The sequence below is a fragment of the Lampetra planeri genome, chromosome 26 (genome assembly GCF_965212315.1).
Source record: "Lampetra planeri chromosome 26, kcLamPlan1.2.h2, whole genome shotgun sequence".
Classification (NCBI taxonomy): Eukaryota; Metazoa; Chordata; class Hyperoartia; order Petromyzontiformes; family Petromyzontidae; genus Lampetra; species Lampetra planeri.
Window position 1 is genome coordinate 9803695 of NC_136132.1, and position 22188 is coordinate 9825882.

The 22188-nt window shown below is 43.7% G+C and overlaps 2 protein-coding genes across 3 annotated transcripts; both read left to right on the top strand.

The window, feature by feature from the left end:
• The first annotated feature begins 2648 nt into the window (after positions 1-2648).
• Positions 2649-12124, top strand: LOC144727710 (casein kinase II subunit alpha-like). 2 transcript variants are annotated; one of them, XM_078606741.1, is made up of 13 exons: positions 2649-2743; positions 4165-4312; positions 4981-5092; positions 5205-5306; positions 5811-5861; positions 6128-6187; positions 6645-6728; positions 7013-7123; positions 7615-7716; positions 7825-7925; positions 8451-8599; positions 9109-9189; positions 10755-12124. In XM_078606741.1, the coding sequence occupies exons 2-13, from the start codon at positions 4212-4214 to the stop codon at positions 10871-10873; spliced, it is 1173 nt and encodes a 390-aa protein (XP_078462867.1). In that variant the 5' UTR covers positions 2649-2743; positions 4165-4211; the 3' UTR covers positions 10874-12124. The 2 variants fall into 2 exon arrangements, with proteins under 2 accessions (XP_078462867.1, XP_078462868.1); XM_078606742.1 differs by having other exon boundaries at positions 10758-11417.
• Positions 12125-16415: 4291 nt separating this feature from the next.
• LOC144727711 (cilia- and flagella-associated protein 20) lies at positions 16416-22188 on the top strand. The gene is made up of 6 exons (XM_078606744.1): positions 16416-16980; positions 18359-18438; positions 19742-19853; positions 20033-20221; positions 20787-20897; positions 21580-22188. The coding sequence occupies exons 1-6, from the start codon at positions 16897-16899 to the stop codon at positions 21583-21585; spliced, it is 582 nt and encodes a 193-aa protein (XP_078462870.1). The 5' UTR covers positions 16416-16896; the 3' UTR covers positions 21586-22188.

The following is a 22188-nucleotide window of genomic DNA, read 5'->3' on the forward strand; positions in this document are numbered from 1 at the left end:
CTGGTGAGCCAGGATATAGCTCCTTCTCTTATGCCTTACGGGAAGGGAGTTTCACAACATCTATGTGTGATACACCAACCATCGCTGCATCCACAGGGTCGGGTTAAAGACTCCGTGGAAAATTGCCACTGCCCGGCCGATTTCCAACTATAATTCGTCAAACTGAACCCCTCTGTGCTCTGCAGAAGGACCGTTGCCTGAAACAATATACTCTATATTCTTGGTTCTTTCGGTAAAGTCATGTAGAAGGGAAATAATAAAATAATAATAAAATATTTAAAACAATAAAATTATCACGACGTTTCGACTGCAACACAAGCAATCATCATCACACCTGATGATTGAGAATTTGTATTGTTTTATATTTTTATTATTTTATTATTTCCCTTCTACGTGCCTTTACCGAAAGAATTAAAATTCAGGTGAAGACGGAAGCTTGTGTTGCCTCCGAAACGTCGTGATTTTTATTTTTTTATTTTATTTTACTTTTATTAATTTAAAATTTTTACCTACGTGACTTTACCGAAAAAACCTAAGAATATGAATCCTTGCAGTCACGAAAGCTTCAAATCTAGAATTTACCGAAAGAACCAAGATATGAATCCCTGCAGTCACGAAAGCTTTAAATCCAAAAATATAATCTATGTTTCGGTGCTAATAAGGCAGCCCTATGCCAATAGCACTGCTGGGTGAGGGGGGGGCATGGTAACATACTACAGTACAACTGATTGGGATCTACGGATGAAATACGACTAACAATTGTAAATGATTATTATTACAATACAGCTCCTCAGCAGCCTTAGAACGCATGATTATATGCGTCCTTTTTGGCGATTTAAGCACTATCCGTGCTCAACTCCTGCTTAGGCTGGACAAATAGGTCTGGTTAAAGAATTCGCATATTGCTCAGTCCGGGTGTACTGATTCATACAATTATCGATTAATGTCGATTATATCAAGCGTGTAAACATCTATTTTTTTACACGCTTTCATTTAACTCACTGTTGTTGTGTCCTCAAAATTTGTAACTCATTTTTAACCAACTTCCCAATGTGGTATCGACTGCAAACTTGGTATACTTATGTCATACTGATGACAATACTACATTTTATCATTAAAAATTTAAATATATATTTTTAAACAATCTTTTTTATATTTGGTTTCGGCTTGGGTCTAATTGTCCACGATAAACTGACGTTGGCTGTAATTGGCCACGGTTCCTTACGTTATGGCAAGCTTCGGGGCCACTTCCTGGAATCGTGGAGTTCTGCCATTATTAGTACGGTACATTTCATGAAAGCGTGCTTTGAATTTATTTAAAATATTACTTATTTTCAAAACGTACTCTTAGGTTTTTTCGGTAAAGTCACGTAGGGAAAAATAAATCATAAAAATAAATAATAAAAATAATAGAAATAATAGAAATAAAATAATAAATCACCATTTGTAATAATTGAAATTAAATAATAAATCACCATTTATTATTTGATTTCTATTATTATTTCTATTATTTGTTATTATTTTGTATTATTTTTTATGTTTTACCTACGTGACTTTACCGAAAAAACCTAAGAGTATAAATACTTGCAGTCACGAAAGCTTCAAATCTAGAATTTTCAAAACGTATGCTTTTTGTAAAATGCGTTCGCGTGACTCCCTACAGCCACTAGAGGCCGCTACACTCAGCACTGTGTAAAAACAAAATCATTTCTACCGACGTGACTTTACCGAAAGATATTCTTAGGTTTTTTTCGGTAAAGTCACGTAGGTAAAAAAATGTAATTAATAAAAGTAAAATAAAACAAAATAAAAAATCACGACGTTTCGGAAGCAACACAAGCCTCCGAAACGTCGTGATTTTTTATTTTGTTTTATTTTACTTTTATTAATTTTAATTTTTTACCTACGTGACTTTACCGAAAAAACCTAAGAATATGAATCCTTGCAGTCACGAAAGCTTCAAATCTAGAATTTACCGAAAGAACCAAAGAGTTATGGATTCCTGCAGTCACGAAAGCTTCAAATCGAGACAAAATCAATTGTCGAGAATCTCGCGAGTCGAACGCCACAATCAATTACATCGCGAGGAAATAATTAAATAGATTAATCTGATCGATTCATACACGTTGCTCGCCATGGTGCGCTCAATAATCGATTAAATATCGATTGTTGAGCGCACCATGCGAGCAATAATCGATGAAATATCGATTGTTGAGCGCACCATGCGAGCAACGTGTATGAATCGATTCAGATGAACCTGTATTTAATAATTTCCTCGCGATTAAATTGATCGATGAAATATCGATTGTAATACATTTAATCGATTATTTAGTCGCTTGTAATCTATGAACACATCGATTCTCCCGCCCCCACTGCCCCCTCCCCTCCCCCACTGACGCGCACGCGCGCGCTTTCCCGCGATCGGCGCGCGCGGTCACGTGACCGGGCTGGAGCGGAGGGGAGGGGTCGACGGGGGGGGAAAGGGGGAGGGGCCGTGAGTTGAGGAAGAGGGGAGGAGGGGGGGGTGGTTAAGGGAAAGGGAGAGTAGTTGGAGGGGAGGGGCCGTGGGAAAGGGGGAGGTGCCGTGGGAACGGGGGAGGGGCTAGTGGTAAAGGGGGAGGGGCTAACGGGGAAGGGGAGGGGCTGTGGGGGGAGTGGAGGGGAGGGGTTCGGGGAGGGAGCGGCCGCCATATTGCGGCTCCACGGCGGCCCGGGCAGCGCAAGCGAGGCCGCGCGTCGCGACGTAAGCGGCTGCTTCTTTAACCCCCATTCCACTTTTTTTTTAAACGAATGAAATAATACTCGATGGAGAAAAGAATCACGACGGTTTCGCCTCCGCTCGGTTTTTTGTTGCTGTCGTGTGTCGCGAATTCGCCGCGGTTCGAGGCGCCCTCCGTGAAACGCGGGCGCGGCGAGGTTTGAGACCTCCCCGTCAGGCGAGCACGAGGCCTCGGCCTAGCGGTCACGTGTGCCGGCCCGAGCCGGGCCCTGAGAGCCGCGTCCTCTCGAGGGTCCTGTGCCCCCTAATCGGGGTCTATACCCCTCTATCTGGGTCCTCTAGGGGTGCCGTACCCCCTAGCGGAGGGGGCTCTGCCTCCTAAATGTGCCCTATACCCCCCAGCATGTTTCTATATCCCCTGGAAGAATCCTGTATTAAATAGCGAGGTCCCATAACCCTGACCGGGTCCTATACCGCCTAGTAGGGCCTTCTACCCCCTAATGGCGTTGTGTGTTTTGGGGGGGCCTTAAGCCCCCTAGCAGGGCCCGGTACATCCTGACGGCAGGGCCCTGTTTGGCTTGAACCTCCAAATGATCCATTATCAGCATGGACCCCCCCCTGAAAGTAAAGTCTTAGTAGGACTATGTACCACAATAGCGCTAGCGTGGTCCTGTTTCCCATAGCAGGGCTGTATATCTTACAGCCGGTTCTTATAGCACATTCTATCTCGTATCTGGATTCTGTGGGTACGGCCTGTTGTACTCTACAACAGATTATTTTACCAAATCGCTATACTCTAAGCCTGGTCGCTATACCCAGTAGCAGGGCCGTCTATCCTGTGCCACGTCTCTTTTTATCCGTGGTTGAATCCAATCGCAGGGCATAATTGTTCACCGCATCCTCTAAAGAGTTCGAATATCCGTATCCCTGTATCCAACCGTACCTTGTCGTGGGCCCCTACTCCCGGACTGGCCTTTGTACTGGGCTTGTCTTTTATTATACAAGCAGTCCTTGCATAAGTAAGTTCCACGTAACCAGCCTGGCGATTGTAATTAAGCTTTGTGTCCGTCTATACTCGACCTATGTCCTATATCTGACCCGACCCTTACACCCGTCCTGATTATAAAACCCAACGTGAACCTTGCATCAGGTATTATTACCCCACGCAGCTACCTGGCCAGTCCCCAATTTAACATATCACCAATACCTGGTCAGACCCAGATCACGCGGGCATCCCATCGCTCCCCGTAATCAGATCCCGGGAACGTGTGAGGCAAGCTTCTTTTAAGTACAACCCTCCAGGATGAAAGGAGCCCCATACAATCGGCATTAATATCCCCACCCCAACCACGGGCTACTTCGTCGCGCAAAGCACACTCTGTCAGCTCTTCCTCATTCCACCGTCACTCTCGCTCACGGGCCCCCGTCTCTCTCTCGTCCCTCAGCCACGTTCCCCTGAGGCACGGACAGGGTGCCGCCGCTTGTGGTCGCCATGTCGGGCCCCGTGGCTAGCCGACCCAAGTTGTACGCGGAGGCAAACTCGCACCGAGCGAGAGACTACTGGGACTATGAGGCGCACGTCGTGGAGTGGGGGTAAGAAGCGCGCGCACAATCATCCGCGTCTAATCTTGTTCGTCATTGTTCACATTTCTGATGTATATGTGTGTGTAATTGATGATAATGTAAACTTTCTTGTTCAGGCACATTGACATGTTGCTTTTGTTACTAGCAAATTACCATATAACAGAACAATCCCCCTATCTCGACCCACCCACTCTGCTTGACCGGCCTTTTGTGGCGTGCCTTATGGCTGCTTGTCTTTTGTCTAGATTTTAGGCTTGTGTCTCAGGCTAGACGTTGGTTAGAACCATGCAGATCGTTTGTAACTTGTTTTGAAACCAGGCTGTTGTAGCTCCATTAGTCCAGTAGGCGGGTGTTGAGTTTTTTTGCTCCATAGTTCCTTATTGCTTAAAAGCAAATAGCTGTCACACAGTCAAGCATTTCCTTGTTTTATGGCTCCTTGGTTTATAGTCAAATTACCATTGGTCCAAAATCCCAGGAGCATGTGACACACTGTGAACCACTGTCCTTGAGTATGGGAGTACGGCATAAATAAACAATGCCCTGGTTCATGTAGTGTGGGAGGGCTCGATTGGGAGACGACGGTGCAGTGCATTGTGCTTCTCAGTGTGGTGGTGCGGTTGGAACCATGTGTTGGTGCATGCTTGAATTGTGAATATAGCTTTGTTCACACTTTCCAGGAACCAGGACGACTATCAGCTGGTGAGGAAGCTGGGTCGGGGCAAGTACAGTGAGGTGTTCGAGGCCATAAACATCACCAACAACGAGAAGGTCGTGGTAAAAATTCTCAAGGTGGGTAAGCATTACTGCTTGCAGCCACACTTGCTCGTTGAAGCTTCGGTGTTGGATGTTCGTGCTATTTTAGTGTTGGCAGTGGCTGATGCAAATCCCCTTGTGCGCGCAGCCAGTCAAAAAGAAGAAGATAAAGCGAGAAATCAAGATCTTGCAGAACTTGCGCGGAGGTCCCAACATAATTACTCTACTGGACATCGTCAAGGACCCCGTGGTGTGTGTTAAATCGTACGACCGCTGTTGCACAGAGCAGGACTGCTGCCTTCACTCTGATGCAGGGCACACTGAGCAATATGCATAGAAGCGCCTGCAGGGTGTCCTTAAAGTCCTTGAGGGCGAAAACCCAATCGTTTGCTTCAAATGGTACTGCAAGGAGAAGGATGGTCGTCAATTTAAGCAATACAATTATTTGAATATCCACCCTGCTATTTAGCAGAGGTGATGTCTGTGGGTCTTTCCTGTGAGGCTATTTTTTTCCCCATCACTCAGAAAGGACCTTCAGGAAACCTTGTAAATCAATACATTTTTGTTCAGTTACGAGAACCTTTCAACATTTAAAAGGACACAAGTGAAACAAATAATGTAATCATGCTTTGGCTAATAATTAAGCTAACATTTTTTTTGTTGTGTAGTTGAAATGGTATGGCATGGAAAGTTTGCATTGCTTTGTTTACCCTGCTGCCATGGTCTGATGGGCATGTGGTGTGTTGTTCTGTAGTCCCGGACACCGGCCCTGGTATTTGAATACGTTAACAACACAGACTACAAGGTAATGCATTTTTACCTCCCACATGCTCATTTAGCTTGGCAACCTGTTTTTTGTAGCTTTTTTGTGTAGTGTACAGTTGTTGCTTTTGCATGTTCTCACTATATACACAATTATGTAAGCTATTAATTTCTGTACACTGTTCAACTTGGTAATTTTTTAGGCTTAAAAAGCCTGGCTTGCATATTAAGTATTTCATTGTACAAAATGTCCAGAAAACTGTTGAAAGGTTTTTCCTCCTCCATGGCCACATTTTTCTTTTGTTACAGCAACTCTACCAGACGCTAACAGATCAGGACATTCGCTTCTACATGTATGAAATCCTGAAGGTGAGGCACTAATGCCATCCATCTATCCCACACCTTATCTTGTGTTGCTTAGCACTAGACTGAAGGCATACAAATGCCTGCATCTGAATATGAATACATTCTCTTCGACTTATACTTGTAATGTTTGTAGTCCAGTTGTACTTTCATTCGTATTTCATGAGCTGACAGAACTTGGCAAGAATACTTGAGGTGCAACTGTCAACATCTCCCATCCACAATGTTCTGCATGATGTCATACAGTTATGGAAGAGACAGTAGATTTTTACAGTTTAAAAAGCTGTGTACCTTTGGATATGATGTCAGGGGGAAAGACCATAGTTCAGTTTCCAAAGTGCAGGTTCTTTTATGATGCAATTTGCAGTGTTGAAACGTCTCACTTGACCTATAGTTTTGTGATAAAATTATTTTGTGCTTGAGAAAGTCTGATGTGTATTCTGCTGCTGCCATTTTTCCGAAGGCCCTCGACTTCTGTCACAGCATGGGCATAATGCACCGGGATGTAAAACCGCACAACGTCATGATTGATCACGAGAACCGGAAGGTAACAACGCATTAGTTTTGCAGATGGTTAGAGATGCTGATCAAGTACTTATTGATGTACTGCTCACAGCTAACATGCATGTGCTATTTTCACTCCTGCTACAAGGCTTGGGTTCTCAGCTCCTGGTAATAAGACCCCTAATGAGAGTTGTCTTTATTCTTATGTTTCATAGACATCTGTCAACTCAATTATTTGTGGGTTTTTACACTACAGCTTTTATTACAGCCTTGTGCAAATGCAGCTGAGCCATGCTGATGTGTTGTACGTCCGATGTCTTTCTACAGCTTCGGCTAATAGACTGGGGCCTGGCTGAGTTTTACCACCCTGGGCAAGAGTACAATGTAAGAGTGGCATCCCGATACTTCAAAGGCCCCGAGCTGCTGGTTGACTATCAGGTTGGTGGATACTGGGCAAGTGGGATAAGTTATTATAGACAATCTACTTTCCTGCAAATAACATTGTACACATACAGCACTTATGTCAATCCACGCTGTGCGGGTTGTGTGTGGGTTATTTGACCATACTTAAAGATGATCAGTGCTGGTTGGTATTGGTGAGGAGCATCAAAGTAGAGTGCAACAATGGATTGTTGTGCGGCACTGCCCTCTGATGTTCATCATGCAGCTCCGCAGCCTATAATAACCTGTTTGTGCATGCTGATTGCCGATCCAACCACTGTCCTGGCTCCACACCACTTAGATTATGATATTGTAATGAGATCAGGTGCATTCTGTGTAATTTTGTCATGAGCAAATTATGTTGCTACTTACCAGTTTGGCCTTTGTATGTATGGTGAACTTCTTTTGCACCATTCGTAGTCAAACTTTTTACCCAGAAGGGCTATTGGCGAGGCCATGATATTAAGATGTTGATTTTGTGATGTCAGATGTACGACTACAGCCTTGACATGTGGAGTCTTGGATGCATGCTGGCAAGCATGATCTTCCGCAAGGAGCCATTCTTTCATGGGCACGACAACTATGACCAGGTAAGAGCTTTAAATTGGACACTTCCTCACTGCACGTGTTTTATACAGCTCAAGTGTGTGTTGAAAACATCAGTGCAACTCTTTGTGAATGTATGTTTATGTCTACAGCTCGTGCGTATCGCACGCGTGCTGGGCACAGAAGAGCTCTACACATACATCGACAAGTACAATATCGATCTTGATCCACGCTTCAATGACATACTGGGCAGGTGGGTTCCACAGGTCTTCATTTCAGCTGTAGTTAAGTTACGGTTTCTGTATCAACCAAACCTTCATTAGTAACTAGGCTTGTGAAACAATAGTCATTGCATGGTTTGTGCTGCATTTCTTATGGGAATTTTATGGTGTGTTCACAACTAAAGGGAGTGAGGAATCTATGGCCCACAAACTGCAATCAGCCCGTTACTTTATTTCATGCCACCATTTTCCACACGAGGCCTACCACTTCGTAATAGCTTGCAAACGATAGTTTTGCAGCACCGCAAGAATCTTGGCCACATTAATTGGCTAGACCAGGCAAAATCATTTGTAATTTTAGTACATCAATCACCCTGTAAAGGTGAACTCTTATTGGATAATGCTACGTATGTAATGTTTGGCCTACAAAAGGTATTTGAAAGTAATTTATGGTCATCAAGAAAATATTCCCCACCACTGATGCTGAAATATTCACTTGCAGCTTGTAAACCACACAAACGCGAGCCAACTGATTTGTGTTGCAATGTTGCCCACAGGCATTCGCGTAAACGCTGGGAGAGATTTGTGCACAGCGAGAACCAGCACCTAGTGAGCCCCGAGGCGCTCGACTTTCTGGACAAGCTGCTGCGATACGACCATCAGACCCGGCTCACGCCACGCGAGGCCATGGAGCATCCATACTTTTGTACGTCTGACACGGTGCCAGCGCAGCGTGCACATTGCCCTTGCCAAGTTGTTTATATATACACACACACAGTGTGATGCATCTTGCTGCTTCTCTAATGTCCCTCTGATATGATGCATGCCTGTTATATTATTACACCAATGTGGCAAATAATACTTACTCATTAGTCTTTGGGACCTTGGCATTCAGAGCTTGTAAAGTGTGTTGAAAATAAAGTGATGTGACCATACACAGGCATACTTGGAATAATAAAATATTAACCATGTTCCACGTGAAATAAATTTCCTTCCACGGTTACCGATTTTTTTTTTTACCATTTAACACTATTTTCACACTGAGAGCATGTTAAACATCATGGACATTTTCAGTCTGACCCTCATAATTTTGCCTAAAAAAATATTAGATGTTTATCATATTTTAATGATTCAGCATAATGCATAAACAAATCATTGATATGTATTTGAAGGTGAAGTTGCGGTCGTTTGAATGGTTTGTGTTGTGTTTGGCAGACCCCGTGGTGAAGGAGCACGGCAGGAAGGGCTCGATGAGTGGTTTGTTTGGCAACTCCACGACCCCAAGCTCCACCCCAGGTCTGTATCGCTCCATGACTTGGCAAATCATTGCCATTGTTGTCAAGTCGTGGGTGACATTTTCATATTTTAGCCAGAAAAATGTACGAGAGAGTGACAGCATGATTTGAAATGCCTATTTTGGTCAATAACTTAGTGGTAAATGATTTGTATCTGTTTAATACGGTATAAAGATATTGAATATGCAGTTCATTGTTGGCTACCACAGTGTACACAGGATAGATACTGAATGATATTTGCAGACTGTTGCTTGTTTTGTAACCCGTAGTGTAACATCATTCTCAATGTATCGCATTTATACACAGCAGTGCAGTGTTGCGATAAATTCACCTTATGGCGGGACCCCGGGGTCCCAAATAAACAAGTCAAAATCGTAATTTATTTTTAGCGACTCCGTCCCACCGCGCACATAAATGCCGTGACCCACCTGGCGTGGATCATTCTGTTGTCATGTCCAAGCGCAGCGAGGACGAATGTGCAGAAGAAACAACTTTTATTAGCGCATCGTGTAGAGCTCGTCGAGAGGAATAGATTGCCGTATCGTTCGCCTTCAACAGATTTACAATGACGTCGCAACACAGTTTACGCGAGAGCCGGGGGCTTATGGAGCCCCCGGGGACCTGCCCATAAGGTTCAAATGGCGAGTGTTTTCAATAAATTTTGGCCAAGCAAATAAGTGTTGCATTAGTAATTGTTTATGCAATACTTGTGGCAGAATGTGTATAAAGCATGTGATGGCCCACTGGTGCACATCACGTATAGTTGAATTGATAGTTTTATAGAAACAGTGTAAATGGAGGTGGCCGTGTGGGTCAGAAGTCAGAGCGCTGAGCTTGCACTTGCTGAGGTCCTGTATTCGAATCCAGGCAGTCGCTGTTATTGTACCAGGTTAAGTTTAGTATGATGAACTCAACAACAACAAATTAATCACTTAATTTGGATTAATTCCAGCTACAATATTTGTAATAGCATCAGGACTGTCACTGGACAGCATTACCTTGAAGCAGGGTGGGTGGGAAAGTTCTGCCCCCCAAGTGTGTTGATCAGAGGTCACTTAGAGGCATCTCGGAAATAGTTACGTGATATCGACTTCCTCGGGCCATTCTGAATAAAATAACACCAATAATACAATCGGGATAATATTGGGGGGAAGGACACAGAAAAAAACACAGCGGAAGAGTGCTGAATTTGAGTCATCAGAGGGCCTCTAAATCAGCACTGTTAACATAGACATTCACAGCCCTTTGTCCACTGACTGCAATGGCCTTCCCATATTGTGCAGGTCGTGGGGGTTATTTGTCCAAATTTCTCTGGTCAGTGTGGGTTGGTGAAGGTGTGGAGCAAAGAAATACAAGATAGCAATGGATTTTGAATCACTCCCCTCTACTGTCCCACCTGTAGCCTCACAGCTGCCTATGACAACTGGTGAGCATGGCCCTCCATCCAAGCACTGTCCAGACTCAACTTATACTGTGAGATCAGGCATATTTTGGGCGGTGTGTAATGCCGTGTCTCTGCCATGCCCTTTAGTCACTTCCTCCCCCCTCATACATCTCTTTCTCCAGCAGGCCTGAGCTCACCACGTGGGAGCCTGACGTCAGGGGGGGCCATGCTGTCCCCCGCCGGGGCTCCCGCCACCCCTCCCCTGCAAACGGCAGCAGCGGTCGGCGGGTCACAGCAGTAGCTCCTGAGGGGGTGCCGTGTGGCCCCGTGGATGTCGCGATGGGCCGCTGTGGCCACACGTGTGTGCGGCCGAGACCGAGCAATCGGTTGGGGCAGCCACTGTAAAACAGAAATCTCCCAACCTGCCACTAATGTCATTAAGCAAGCGGGGGATGGGTCAGGTTTTGGCGTTGTCCGGAACGGGTGAGCTGGCTTCCTCAGGTTTGGTTGGAAATCCGATTTACAGTTTGTCGTGATGCACAGGCCGTACAAAGGTTTAGAATTTTCTAAGGGTCTTGTTTAATTATTATTGTTAATTTTTTTTGTTATTTTTTTTATTAATATACTGCAATATATACTAAACATTCGTACAAGACCTCACGGGTACAACACAAATATGTTATTGCAGACGGACTTTTGTGGAGGGACTGCTGATGTTCACATGTTCAGTATCGGCTGAAAAGGCATCTAATCAAGGTTGGGCAGTTTTCTGTAGATTTGACCTGCATCCAGCGTTGCCATTTGGACATAAAGGTGGAGCCGTACAATTTTGTACCCTTTCCATGTTCACCAAATGATTCCTGACTGTTCTTTGAGAGGAGCCCAAGGTTATTCAGACATGCATAAGGCGGGAAGGAGTTCCTTTACTAAAGCACGTGTTTAAAGGCAGTGAGGTTGTTTTTTTCCAGTGTTTGAAATCCCTTATTTAGGGGCCTTTTTCTTTCCCCCAAATTTATTTTATCCCATGTTTTCAAGGAAAAAGTATGCATTCATGTAGCATCTTTTGTGACTACAATACGAAAAAAGTTTTCTGCATTTTGGTGCTTAACATTTCCGTTTTTCATGGCTTTGTAAAAATAGCAGTACTGCAGTCCACAGGATGTGTATGGTAATGACATAGGGTACGGAAAGGAAGGTTTGCATTCCTGTGCAAAAGGCATCATGAGAAATTAATGGCGATTGATTTCGCAAAAGCAAAGAACATGCTAGGCTGTGCAAGTGCTGAGGTGATAATTTATTTTGATATTGGCCTTTGGGCTATTATGATGTCAACTTAAACCAGTTTTTAAATGCTTATGTACTAATTTTACAGTTAATTGTGCTTAGCAATAGCCTTACTCCAGAATTTAATAGATATCATACTCAGAAAGAGCACTTGAAAAATGTGAAATATCAATTCGTCCAACTTGTGGAAATAATGCATTGAGAACATTGCTTACGTTTAAAAAGGGTGAAACCTAATATTTACATTAAAGGAAATCATTTTTTCTAATTATGTTGTGTACATGAATAATTCCATATGGAATGGAATATCCTCCCAACTGCTGGAAACCTGCGAACGCTGATGTTTATTTATTGTTTTGGATTATTTTTATTTTGTTACATGGACAATTGTACAAGCGGACATGCAAGCCAATGTCCATTTGAAAGACGCCTTCATTCGCTCTTACTCGATGTGCAGCAGGCTGAAATGGACCTTGATCAATGTGGAAATTAGATTGTCGTGGGAAGAAAAGGCCCCCCCGTTGTGATCTGTGCTGTGCTGTTTATGTATTGGAAAGGTTTAATGCCAGTAAAAAAATAACTTAAAACGCATCAAGGTCTACCTTTGGGCAGACCGCCATAGCCATAGTATGACCTGTTCACATAGTTTTGTGGATGGGTTATTGCAACAACAGCCTACTTGGTGAAAACTAAATAACGAGAATGAAATGTAAAGAAACGGGGATCAATCAACTTGTCAAACTGTTTATGGAAGCATCTGCTGAAAATAGGCCTGGCCCTCTGCTGTGTGTGTGTTACCTTGCCGGTCTTTGGCTGAAAATGCGTTTGTGCTGTTGAGTAGTGGTCGCGTACACCGTTTGCTTCCACTGGCTGGCAGGGTGTGGAATATCGGAGTGGCCAGCGGTCACATTTCGATTATCTTTTTTATATAAATTACAGTACTGTTATTTTTGAATCTGTGCCGTTCACGTTCTGCTGCTGCTGCAAACATCGCCTCGAATTTCCCTGTCACCCGTGCATTGACCGGAGGGGATCGCCAAATGTTTAAGAACCACATTAAAAAGAGAGAACACTGGTAAAAACAGCGCTTGTGTGATTTGCACATGTGACCGCGACTAAGCAATTCTGACCAAATAGTGTAAAAGTACACGGTGCGTATTGTATCTCGAGTTCCGTACCGAAAATGCAACAGTCCTTGTACCATTTACTATTTTCTGTTGGGTGTGGGTGCGTGGCGTCGCTGCCCACCAGGTTAGTGGTCAGCGCTCATGTTTAGCGGCCAGTGGCACCAACATAACGACACGTCCGTGAGTGGTCTGTGCGTGACCGCGCTATTAAACACCCCCCCCCCCCAATACTAATGCGTTGCAGCGTGCAAGGCAGCGGTGTTTGCAGCGTTTAGTTGATGGGAGCTTTTCTTGCCACCAACTCCACCTTGGGCCCTGCTATGCGTGAAGCGTCTGCCATTTTGATGGTCAAACTGTGGGTGACAGTGGCGGAGTGCAGAGGCAGCCTTCGGCCAACCTGGTGCTCAGACATGTCTGTTCAGTTCGGCTTGCTTATGTGTTGCTCCCAAAGAACGGCCCATGCAGGCATAAACCGATAGTTAAGTTGCCCCCAAAGTTCGCCACCAGTTGACACCGAACATTTTCAGGACAGAGGCACCCAAACGGTACAATGGATGACATTTATTGACGAACACAAGGTGCTTGGGTCACGAGAATTGCCAAACGTCTCTTACCCAGTGCTGACCACCGCAAAACGTCTGGCCACGAGTCCTCATGATAAGTTTTGTCGTTGAACATGCACGCGTTTTAGTGTTTTTTGTTTAGGGGGGGGTGGGAAGAGGGGGGCGGCTCCTGATATCTTGATAAATAACCAGGACCTTGAAGACATCGAAATGGGGCCTCCACTCGAATCCTGTTAATTCAGTATTTTTTTTTTTGAAATGGAAAGTCGATAGCCGCACGGCCGCAGAGAATGGCCGGCGGTGCGCCCACGTTCGTCGCAGTGGCTGCTTACAATACAGTACACACATTTTGTAATACTGAAAAAAGAAGAGAAGAAATTCTTAGTTTCAGTAGTAATAACAACTGTTGCGATGGTCTGACTTGATTTGAATGTTGACGCCGCCCTGCAATGTGCCCACTGGTGCTGTCTGTGTCCCCCTCCTCCCCCCGTGCAGGATGCGCCTTAACAGCGACTGTGTGCGTGTGTGTGCGTGGATGTTTGACGAGAGGAGACGGTCAGGGGTGTAAACGCTGTTCTTTAATAAACGTGATAAAGCTTTGCCCCCCCCATTGTGCGCTCGTTGGGTGTCGCGTTGCCATAGCCGTTGCTGCATTTCAAATGCGCGGCCACCGTGCGTCCTGGCAACTTGCGGTGTTGCACTGATCAAAGGATTGAAATTTCTAAAGAGATGTTTTGTGTTTTCCTGTGCTGGGTAATCAGCGAGTGGGTAGGAAATTAACTAAGTCATTCGCTTTGCCCTCTTCTCTGAAGAAGGGCTGTTGCCCGACACGTTAGCCTGTTATAGGGCAGTGTTAATGACGGATGTGGTACGTTTTGTGTGGTGCCTGCACATCACTGCCAACGCAATTCCTTATATTTTTTGTCTAATTTCGAGCATGGTGGGTTTTCTTTCACGCGTAGTTGATTTTTTTAGGCCATTTTACCCGGATAACATTTTTGTCCAATGTTTGAAACCCACATTTCACAATAAAACATGTTTCTGCGTACCTACGGTTGACCAGTTATCCCTTACCAGTCACAGTGAGCCTTCATTTCAGTTTTATTTAAGATCGCCATTTGTCTACGTTTATTGCAAGGAACACCCCTGCGATACGAATACTGTACACTTAGAACAAGAAGTACAATGTATACATTTTGAAAAGTTCACTGGAACGGCGATAACGGAGTATGGCACTGGCTTTATGCGTGCTGCCGACAATTGACCGCAAATGTTGCGTGTGATAATGCTCTGCGTGTAAAACGAATACGTCGTCGTTTAAGCCGAAGTGGAAGTTAAAGAGTATAATGTGTTCGGGTCTGCGACTTGTGACAAAATGTTCGAACCCGATTTTGAAATGTGTTGCTGTTGCATCGGCTGCGGTGTGCTTTGATTGGGTGGACGGGGGTCATGGTAACGCAAAGGACTTGTTCAATACGGGCTGTCTTTTGTGTGTGTGTGTTGCCTGAGACGGGCTGTATCGATAAGAGAACCCGTGATTAATCTGCCTTTATCATGGTAAATGACACTCCCGTGTTATCCGTCTATATCGCCCTAGTTCTGGAAATGGTCTGCAAAAGTGTATTTTCTCGACAAAGGGGGCGAGATGGGGAGGAAATTGTGCCTCGAGTAGAATGATGGTTTGCGTGTTAACTGTGTTGCAAAACAAGGTCGACGAAGCCGCAGTGTTTAACACGGGATGTTGCGCAATATACGGATGATTCAACAGTAACGTGCAAAAAAATTAAATTATGCCTTTATGCTTATATGAGATATCGAATACTGGGTGTAGGAGTCGATATTAAATGCTTGAAAACGTAAACGTACTCTTTGGTTCTTTCGGTAAAGTCACGTAGGTAGAAAAATAATCTATCGCGACGTTTCGATTGATTATTTTATCCGCTTGTGTTGCGATCGAAACGTCGTGATATATTATTTTTGGTTTTATTTCATTAATTTTTCTACCTACGTGACTTTACCGAAAGAACCAAAGAGTATGGATTCCTGCAGTCACGAAAGCTTTAAATCAAGAAGGTAAAACATACTTGATTTAGACGAATGGTCATAGCAATACAGAACAAATTGGTACAAACGAGATGATACAGATGACTTTACAGAGAAGTGATAATAGGCCCACAAATAGGCCAACAAACCGGACAATGCAACCGAGATATAAGTTGTGCACCTCCGATTATCACGGTTGGTTAAGTAGGGTGCAAAAGAAGTTCAAAATACAATGCAAAGCTCTATTTATAATTTGCTAGAGTACTCTATGACTCGTATTTCAATAAATCAGAAGTGTCATTTATAATTACTTTGAAATATCTAAATCAGATTTTCACGACTAAATCAATTATTGTTTTTATTACAAGTACACATGGAAGGCAACAATCTACTCAACCCATAAATTATTTATCACAAACCCAGCCAGTTACGTATCAGCAATATTGTGTGTAACGGCCCCATTATTTCAATTCAGACAGTCCCAATGGAAACCTGAATACAAGCTTCGTGTCTTTGTCCAGAGGGGGTGGGTGGTGGGGGGGGCTGTTACCACAGTGCTCATAAACACAATCTCAAGTGCCTCCTCCTCCCCACTCTGCCAGGTATCCACGTGTTGCACTGCGCCTGGCGACCACGCCGCTTTCCCGCGTTTCCACAACACGTGCGGGTCGCCCTCCTGCCCTCTTTTGGCGCCAAATCCGACGGCTCCTCCCACCTCCTCGCCTTATTAGGGCAACGGCAGTGGGTGGGAGGGGCGAGTCTTCGACCAATGAGATCGCGCCGTCCAGCCCTCGCCATGGCAACGCGCGCGAGCCCGAGGGGGTAAACACGCGGGGGCGGCCGCTTCACCACCGCTCGGCCTCTCCGCGTGCAGAAACCTCCGCAGCGGCAGCAGTAGCAGCAGTAGTAGCAGAAGCAAGACGCGAGCGAGCGCGCCCAAGTTCCCAGGCTCACGACTGTTTCATCCGACGGGCGGATTTAACGCTACCGTTGCATCGCGTGCGGTGGGGCGAGACCTCCGGGGCAAGCTTCGTTTGGCAAAAGGCGAGCGGGCGATTAAAATAATCCGTGCGGCTTTGGGGGTTGTCCGTTGCGGAAGCCGCGCGGAGGGATCTTGGTTGCTAGGGGTGACGGGGACCTCGGGGCTCCACGCAGAGGAGGCCGAACGCGGCCCGCGGCAGTGGCAGCGGGGAGACATCGAGCGGCGTCTTCCAAGTCACTTGAATTCATATTTTGTTTAAAACAAAACGTTGTTAAATTATAACTATCGCGAATAAGCAGCTTGCAGTTACAGCATTCGAGCGACGATGTTTAAAAACACCTTCCAGAGCGGATTCCTGTCCATCCTGTACAGCATCGGCAGCAAGCCCCTTCAGATATGGGACAAGAAGGTGAGAAACAGCGTCATAACAATTATTAATTCTTCTCTACACGATTACTTAGTCATACACTGTTGGCGATCATATAAAGGACAACTTATCATCAAACCTACACATGCTCGCCTAAACTGCACCGCACCATGCGAGTCGGATATGCGATCATCGGATATGCGATCATCGGATATGCGATCATCGGATATGCGTTCATCGGATATGCGATCATCGGATATGCGATCATCGGATATGCGATCATCGGATATGCGATCATCGGATATGCGATCATCGGATATGCGGCGTCGTTCTGTTTGTCATTCCTCCCCCCGTGCTAATGCCTCCTCCATCAATCCCTTCTTCTTTCCAATGTCGTCCCGTTGCCTCTGCTGCCTTCCACGTTTGTTGCTCTTAATAATGGCAATCTCAATAGCAGCAGCTGTCGTTGCTAGGGGATGTAACGTATAAAAAGTGCCATGCTTGGGATTCTGTGCGTGTTGAGATTGTAACGTGATTAGATTGTGGCACTACTGCAGTGTAAGAACAATTTACGTTGCAGGTGCGAGGAGAATACACAGACAAGGGGGGACGTGAAATGTTATGTGGCTTTAATTTCCAGCACTGCCCCTGTATACGTTGAATTGTTGTTTCCCAAATCATGATTATGGCAGTGGTCCTTGGTTTTCCATAAGGCCTCATAATCACTGTATCTGTGAGGTTTATAATAATTACTGATTTGTAATTAGGAGTCCTGTACTGTAGAAATTACTCCTTTTGCACAAATACACATTATGTATGTTGCCTATTCATATACAGATATTTTGTCAGTCCATTGCTGGATGATGCTGTCTCCCATGCTGTCTGCTTCCTGGGGGGTTATTTGACCATACTTCACCACTTTGGTCAGCGCAAGTTGGTGAAGCTGGAGACCATATAAGTGGGATTATGCAATCGGCATGCCTCCTAAATTGCCTCAAAATAAGGATTAGTAAATACACGTCGTTGCTGATTGCATAAAGCACCTTAAAGTGGTTTTCCTTTTTAATAATTGTACCTACACTCATGGAAAATTGCCTTTCAGGGATTTAATGCCACCAGCTACTGACCTTAAGCTGGATAAGTTTTTCTCATGAAGGTGTGACATTTTTTGCTGTGCAATCAGTTTTACAATCGTTACTTTAATAAACAACTATTATTTTAAAAAGCTAATTACAAACTTTTTTTTTTATAGCAGAAGACGTAACTTCAGTTTTCGTCTTTTGCTGTAGATAAAAAAAATGCGCTGTGCAGCTCAATTCTGGCAGGTCAGCTGGGTTCTCAGGCCCTTTGTGAAAGAAAAGCACGATGCAATTAATGACGGTGTTGGCTGTGATGGTGATTGGTGTGTACGTACGGGCAGGTGCGGAACGGGCACATCAAGCGAATCACAGACAACGACATCCAGTCCTTGGTGCTGGAGGTGGAGGGAACCAACGTCAGGTAACCATCACCAGTGCAGATAAAGAAAAATACCAATAATTCGTTTTTTCCCCCCAATTTTATTTCGACTGCTATCAGCACCCTCTCATGAAATGAAGATTCCATTTGGATGCTTCGCAGAGCATTAACATCCTCTGTCTTAGAGAATGGGCCACAGTCAGATGTCATAAAACTACGGCAAAGGATCCTTGCAAGTAACTTCTGGTGTACACAGTAGAGGGCGGCACTATCCTACCCACCCTGACATAGAAAGCAATGTTTTTCAAATGACAAGTCAAAATATATATTTTAAATTCTCAAGAGATTATTATTAGCCAAATGTAAAGAAACACATTTAATGAAATGTTTTTTTTTGTCATTTTTTGTGTTGTTGGTTGCCTGGCTACGACCATAAACTCACTGCACTTCAAAACGGAGTTTAATTACAGGCGGTTGCCTGGATTTGAACCCAGGATCACAGCAATTTCAGCTGAATACTCTGACCTCTGAGTCACCTGACTACCTCATCATATTTACATTTTAAACGAAATAACTGCTGGATTTCACTTTACTAAAAACAAAGGGCTGCAATGCATTTTACAAGAACTGAGAAATGAAATATTACACACTTGTGTACATTGGTTGTCCATAATATAGGTTTTTCTGGGGACACTGGTTGATAGCTGATTTGGTTGTACATAAATGGCAAAAAAGATTTCGATTTAAAGCTTTCGTGACTGCAGGGATTCATCTTCTTGGTAATAAAAATAAAACAATATTTTATTATTTCCCTTCTACGTGACTTTACCGAAAGAACCAAGAAAGAAAAAAAGATGTCAAGGAAAATTGAGCTGAATTTATCTTCATAAAACGTTTAGTGAATAGTCTCGGGACCGTTGTACAGGCACATGATTGATAAGGACCACACACATGAGGTGGGCAGGATGTTGTACAGTATAACACTCAAGTTATACTGTGTGGATTTTTGTGTTATTTCCCTCATGTTATCACCCTCGTATGCGAGAGAGTCTTTTTTTGGGGCGCTTCAGTTTCCTCCCCCACAAAGCTAAACATTCGTTTCTGAAATTGACCAGCATCTCAATATAGACTCCTCCTGAAAAATGTACTCAGTAAACCCTCCCTGACCAAAAAGGCATTATTTTTGATATAGTGCCTACTATTAAGGTGAAGTGTGTTCTGTTTTAATTTTAAGTACAGTATGTTGAACTTCTTTCGCACCATACGTAGCCAACTGTGATAATCGGAGGTGTGTGTGGCTTTCTTTATGTAGTGATATACATGGCATGCCTTTGTCTGACTGCAGTACCACGTACATCACATGCCCTGCTGATCCGAAGAAAACCCTGGGCATTAAGCTTCCCTTTCTAGTTATGATCATCAAGAATCTAAAGAAGTATTTCACCTTCGAAGTGCAGGTAATTTAAAAACACTCAATTACAAAATAATTTTTTTTTGCTGTTATGTTGAAAATTTATATTCAAGTGTTCATACATTAACAAATTGTATTTTTCTAAAATGTAATTTATTAAATGTTTATCATCACAAAGCAGTAAATCCCCTCTAACCGTCGCAATTGACCTCTCACATGGGACAGGTTCTGGACGACAAAAACGTGCGCCGGCGATTCCGAGCAAGCAACTACCAGAGCACAACGCGCGTGAAGCCCTTCATCTGCACCATGCCCATGCGCCTCGACGATGGCTGGAACCAGATTCAGTTCAACCTCTCGGACTTCACACGCCGAGCATACGGGACCAACTACATCGAGACACTGCGCGTGCAGGTACCCCTTCCCCCCGACAACCCCCTCCACCACGTTCACAGTGGAAAGCTGCACTGCATGGGAAAATCAGCCCTGAGAATCATGCCTTTCATTGTGAATATTACCGCTCATAGGTGTGTAGCAGCTGAGAGGGTGTGTAATGGTTAATTGATTCAACGATTAAAACCAATTCTTACACTCGTGTCAAATTATGCATGGAAGAATCTATTAAAATGAATACAAATTCTATTCTTAGTATAATGTAACAAATACAAAATATAAGACAAAATGTGAAGACAGAAAATATAACTTATACAAGAAAAATGTGATTTAAAAAACAATCAATTCTTCAGTCGAATTATGACCATGAAATTAATCAAATTGCTAGGTAGGGAGGCTAAGGAAGGGTGGATGGGTGTATAGGGGTGCATTGTTACCATTGTTGATTCCACAGTGTCCAGTAATAACAATTTTTATAAACAACAAAAAATACATACATTTATTTCAGTCGCCTTTGTACAGCAAATATCACGTGAGTTTGTCCTATCATTGTACTAAGTTTGCGGTTGTTTTTGTGTCTGGGAAGATTCACGCCAACTGCCGCGTTCGGAGAGTCTACTTCTCGGACCGCCTCTACTCAGAAGACGAGCTCCCGGCAGAGTTCAAACTCTACTTGCCCGTGCAGAATAAAACAAAGGTGCTTCTGCGGTTACCCATGTGCCCTTTTACACAGGACCGTTATGCAGACACACCCACAACACAATTGTTATGCAAACTGGTAATTACACACAATTACTGTTTTCATTATCGGTGGACACCGTATGCTGTGTTGTTCCCGCCCAACCCATAACATATAAATGTCCACTCAGACAGGTTCACAAGTAAATGTAGTTTTGCGTCAGCAGCAATCCTTTCAAGCGATGTCATACAACGTGTGATGATGAGTCAGTTAAATAAATATATAATCGCAAGAGTCCATAAGTCCCATGAAAATTGACGAACATCAACTTACCTGATGGCCACCCTTTAAGCTGATGCTGCATCTGCTTAGACATCTGGTTATGTTATACCCTACATAGAATGCTACATTACATTCAAATATATATATTTTGTATCCTTTGCAAGATCCTAAAAAGCGGTCTGGAGACATAAGGGACATCATTATTATGAACATTAAAAAGAAAATTTTTTTTTCGTGAGTTTATATTTGTTTCAAAAAAATATATGGGGCATTTATAATATCAAAGTGTCCTGCAAATGCGTGTACATTGCCACTCCAAACCATTGTTCATTTACAAAAAACATGTGAAAAAATGTGCTTGTTTATAGAATATCACCATTTATAAAGCTCGGTTTAACAGGTATTTTTCTTCTTCCAGGTTTAACAGGTCCCCTCTTCCCCAAGCAGGACAACTCTTAAAGAAGCAGACAGAATAAGACAACTCCGAACCCACACACCATAGCAGCAACTGCTTGGCTGGCAATATACATTAACGATGGCAGTGTTTGAAATGGAATGTGAAATAGCATAGCTAACGCTACCTTGTTTACATGTGAATCTGCGATCATTCCCATCGGTGTTGCCACCCCATCACACACATCGGTTACCACGTCACCCTTACGGCCACTCAGTCTTCACCTTATCACTACTAATTATTCATTACTAACGTAACCAGGCAGTGTTCATCCCTTGCATTTGTATGGTACACTCGTAAATTAAATAAAGAATTTTATACTTGAATACAGTAATTCCTTTTCTTAGCTGAAGTAAAATGTATTTATTAGCTCTGTTTAAGAAAGTGACGATTTTCACACAATTTGATTTAGTGTACATTGAATGCTGCTGTCATACACATCAAATGGTAACTTCACAGTATTTTGTAAGCTTAATGTGACAAGTGCTCTGATTTATGTGTTACTCCACCGATCGACAAAAATGGCTGACTAGCCGTTTTTGTCTACAGAAATAAACACTATTGTCGATTTAA

Coding starts and splice junctions, on each gene's coding strand:
- LOC144727710 (XM_078606741.1), top strand. CDS start 4,212: ATGTCGGGCCCCGTGGCTAGCCGACCCAAGTTGTACGCGGAGGCAAAC. Junction 4,313..4,980: donor GCGCACGTCGTGGAGTGGGG/GTAAGAAGCGCG, acceptor CACACTTTCCAG/GAACCAGGACGACTATCAGC. Junction 9,190..10,754: donor GACCCCAAGCTCCACCCCAG/GTCTGTATCGCT, acceptor CTCTTTCTCCAG/CAGGCCTGAGCTCACCACGT.
- LOC144727711 (XM_078606744.1), top strand. CDS start 16,897: ATGTTTAAAAACACCTTCCAGAGCGGATTCCTGTCCATCCTGTACAGC. Junction 16,981..18,358: donor TTCAGATATGGGACAAGAAG/GTGAGAAACAGC, acceptor ACGTACGGGCAG/GTGCGGAACGGGCACATCAA. Junction 19,854..20,032: donor ATTTCACCTTCGAAGTGCAG/GTAATTTAAAAA, acceptor CACATGGGACAG/GTTCTGGACGACAAAAACGT.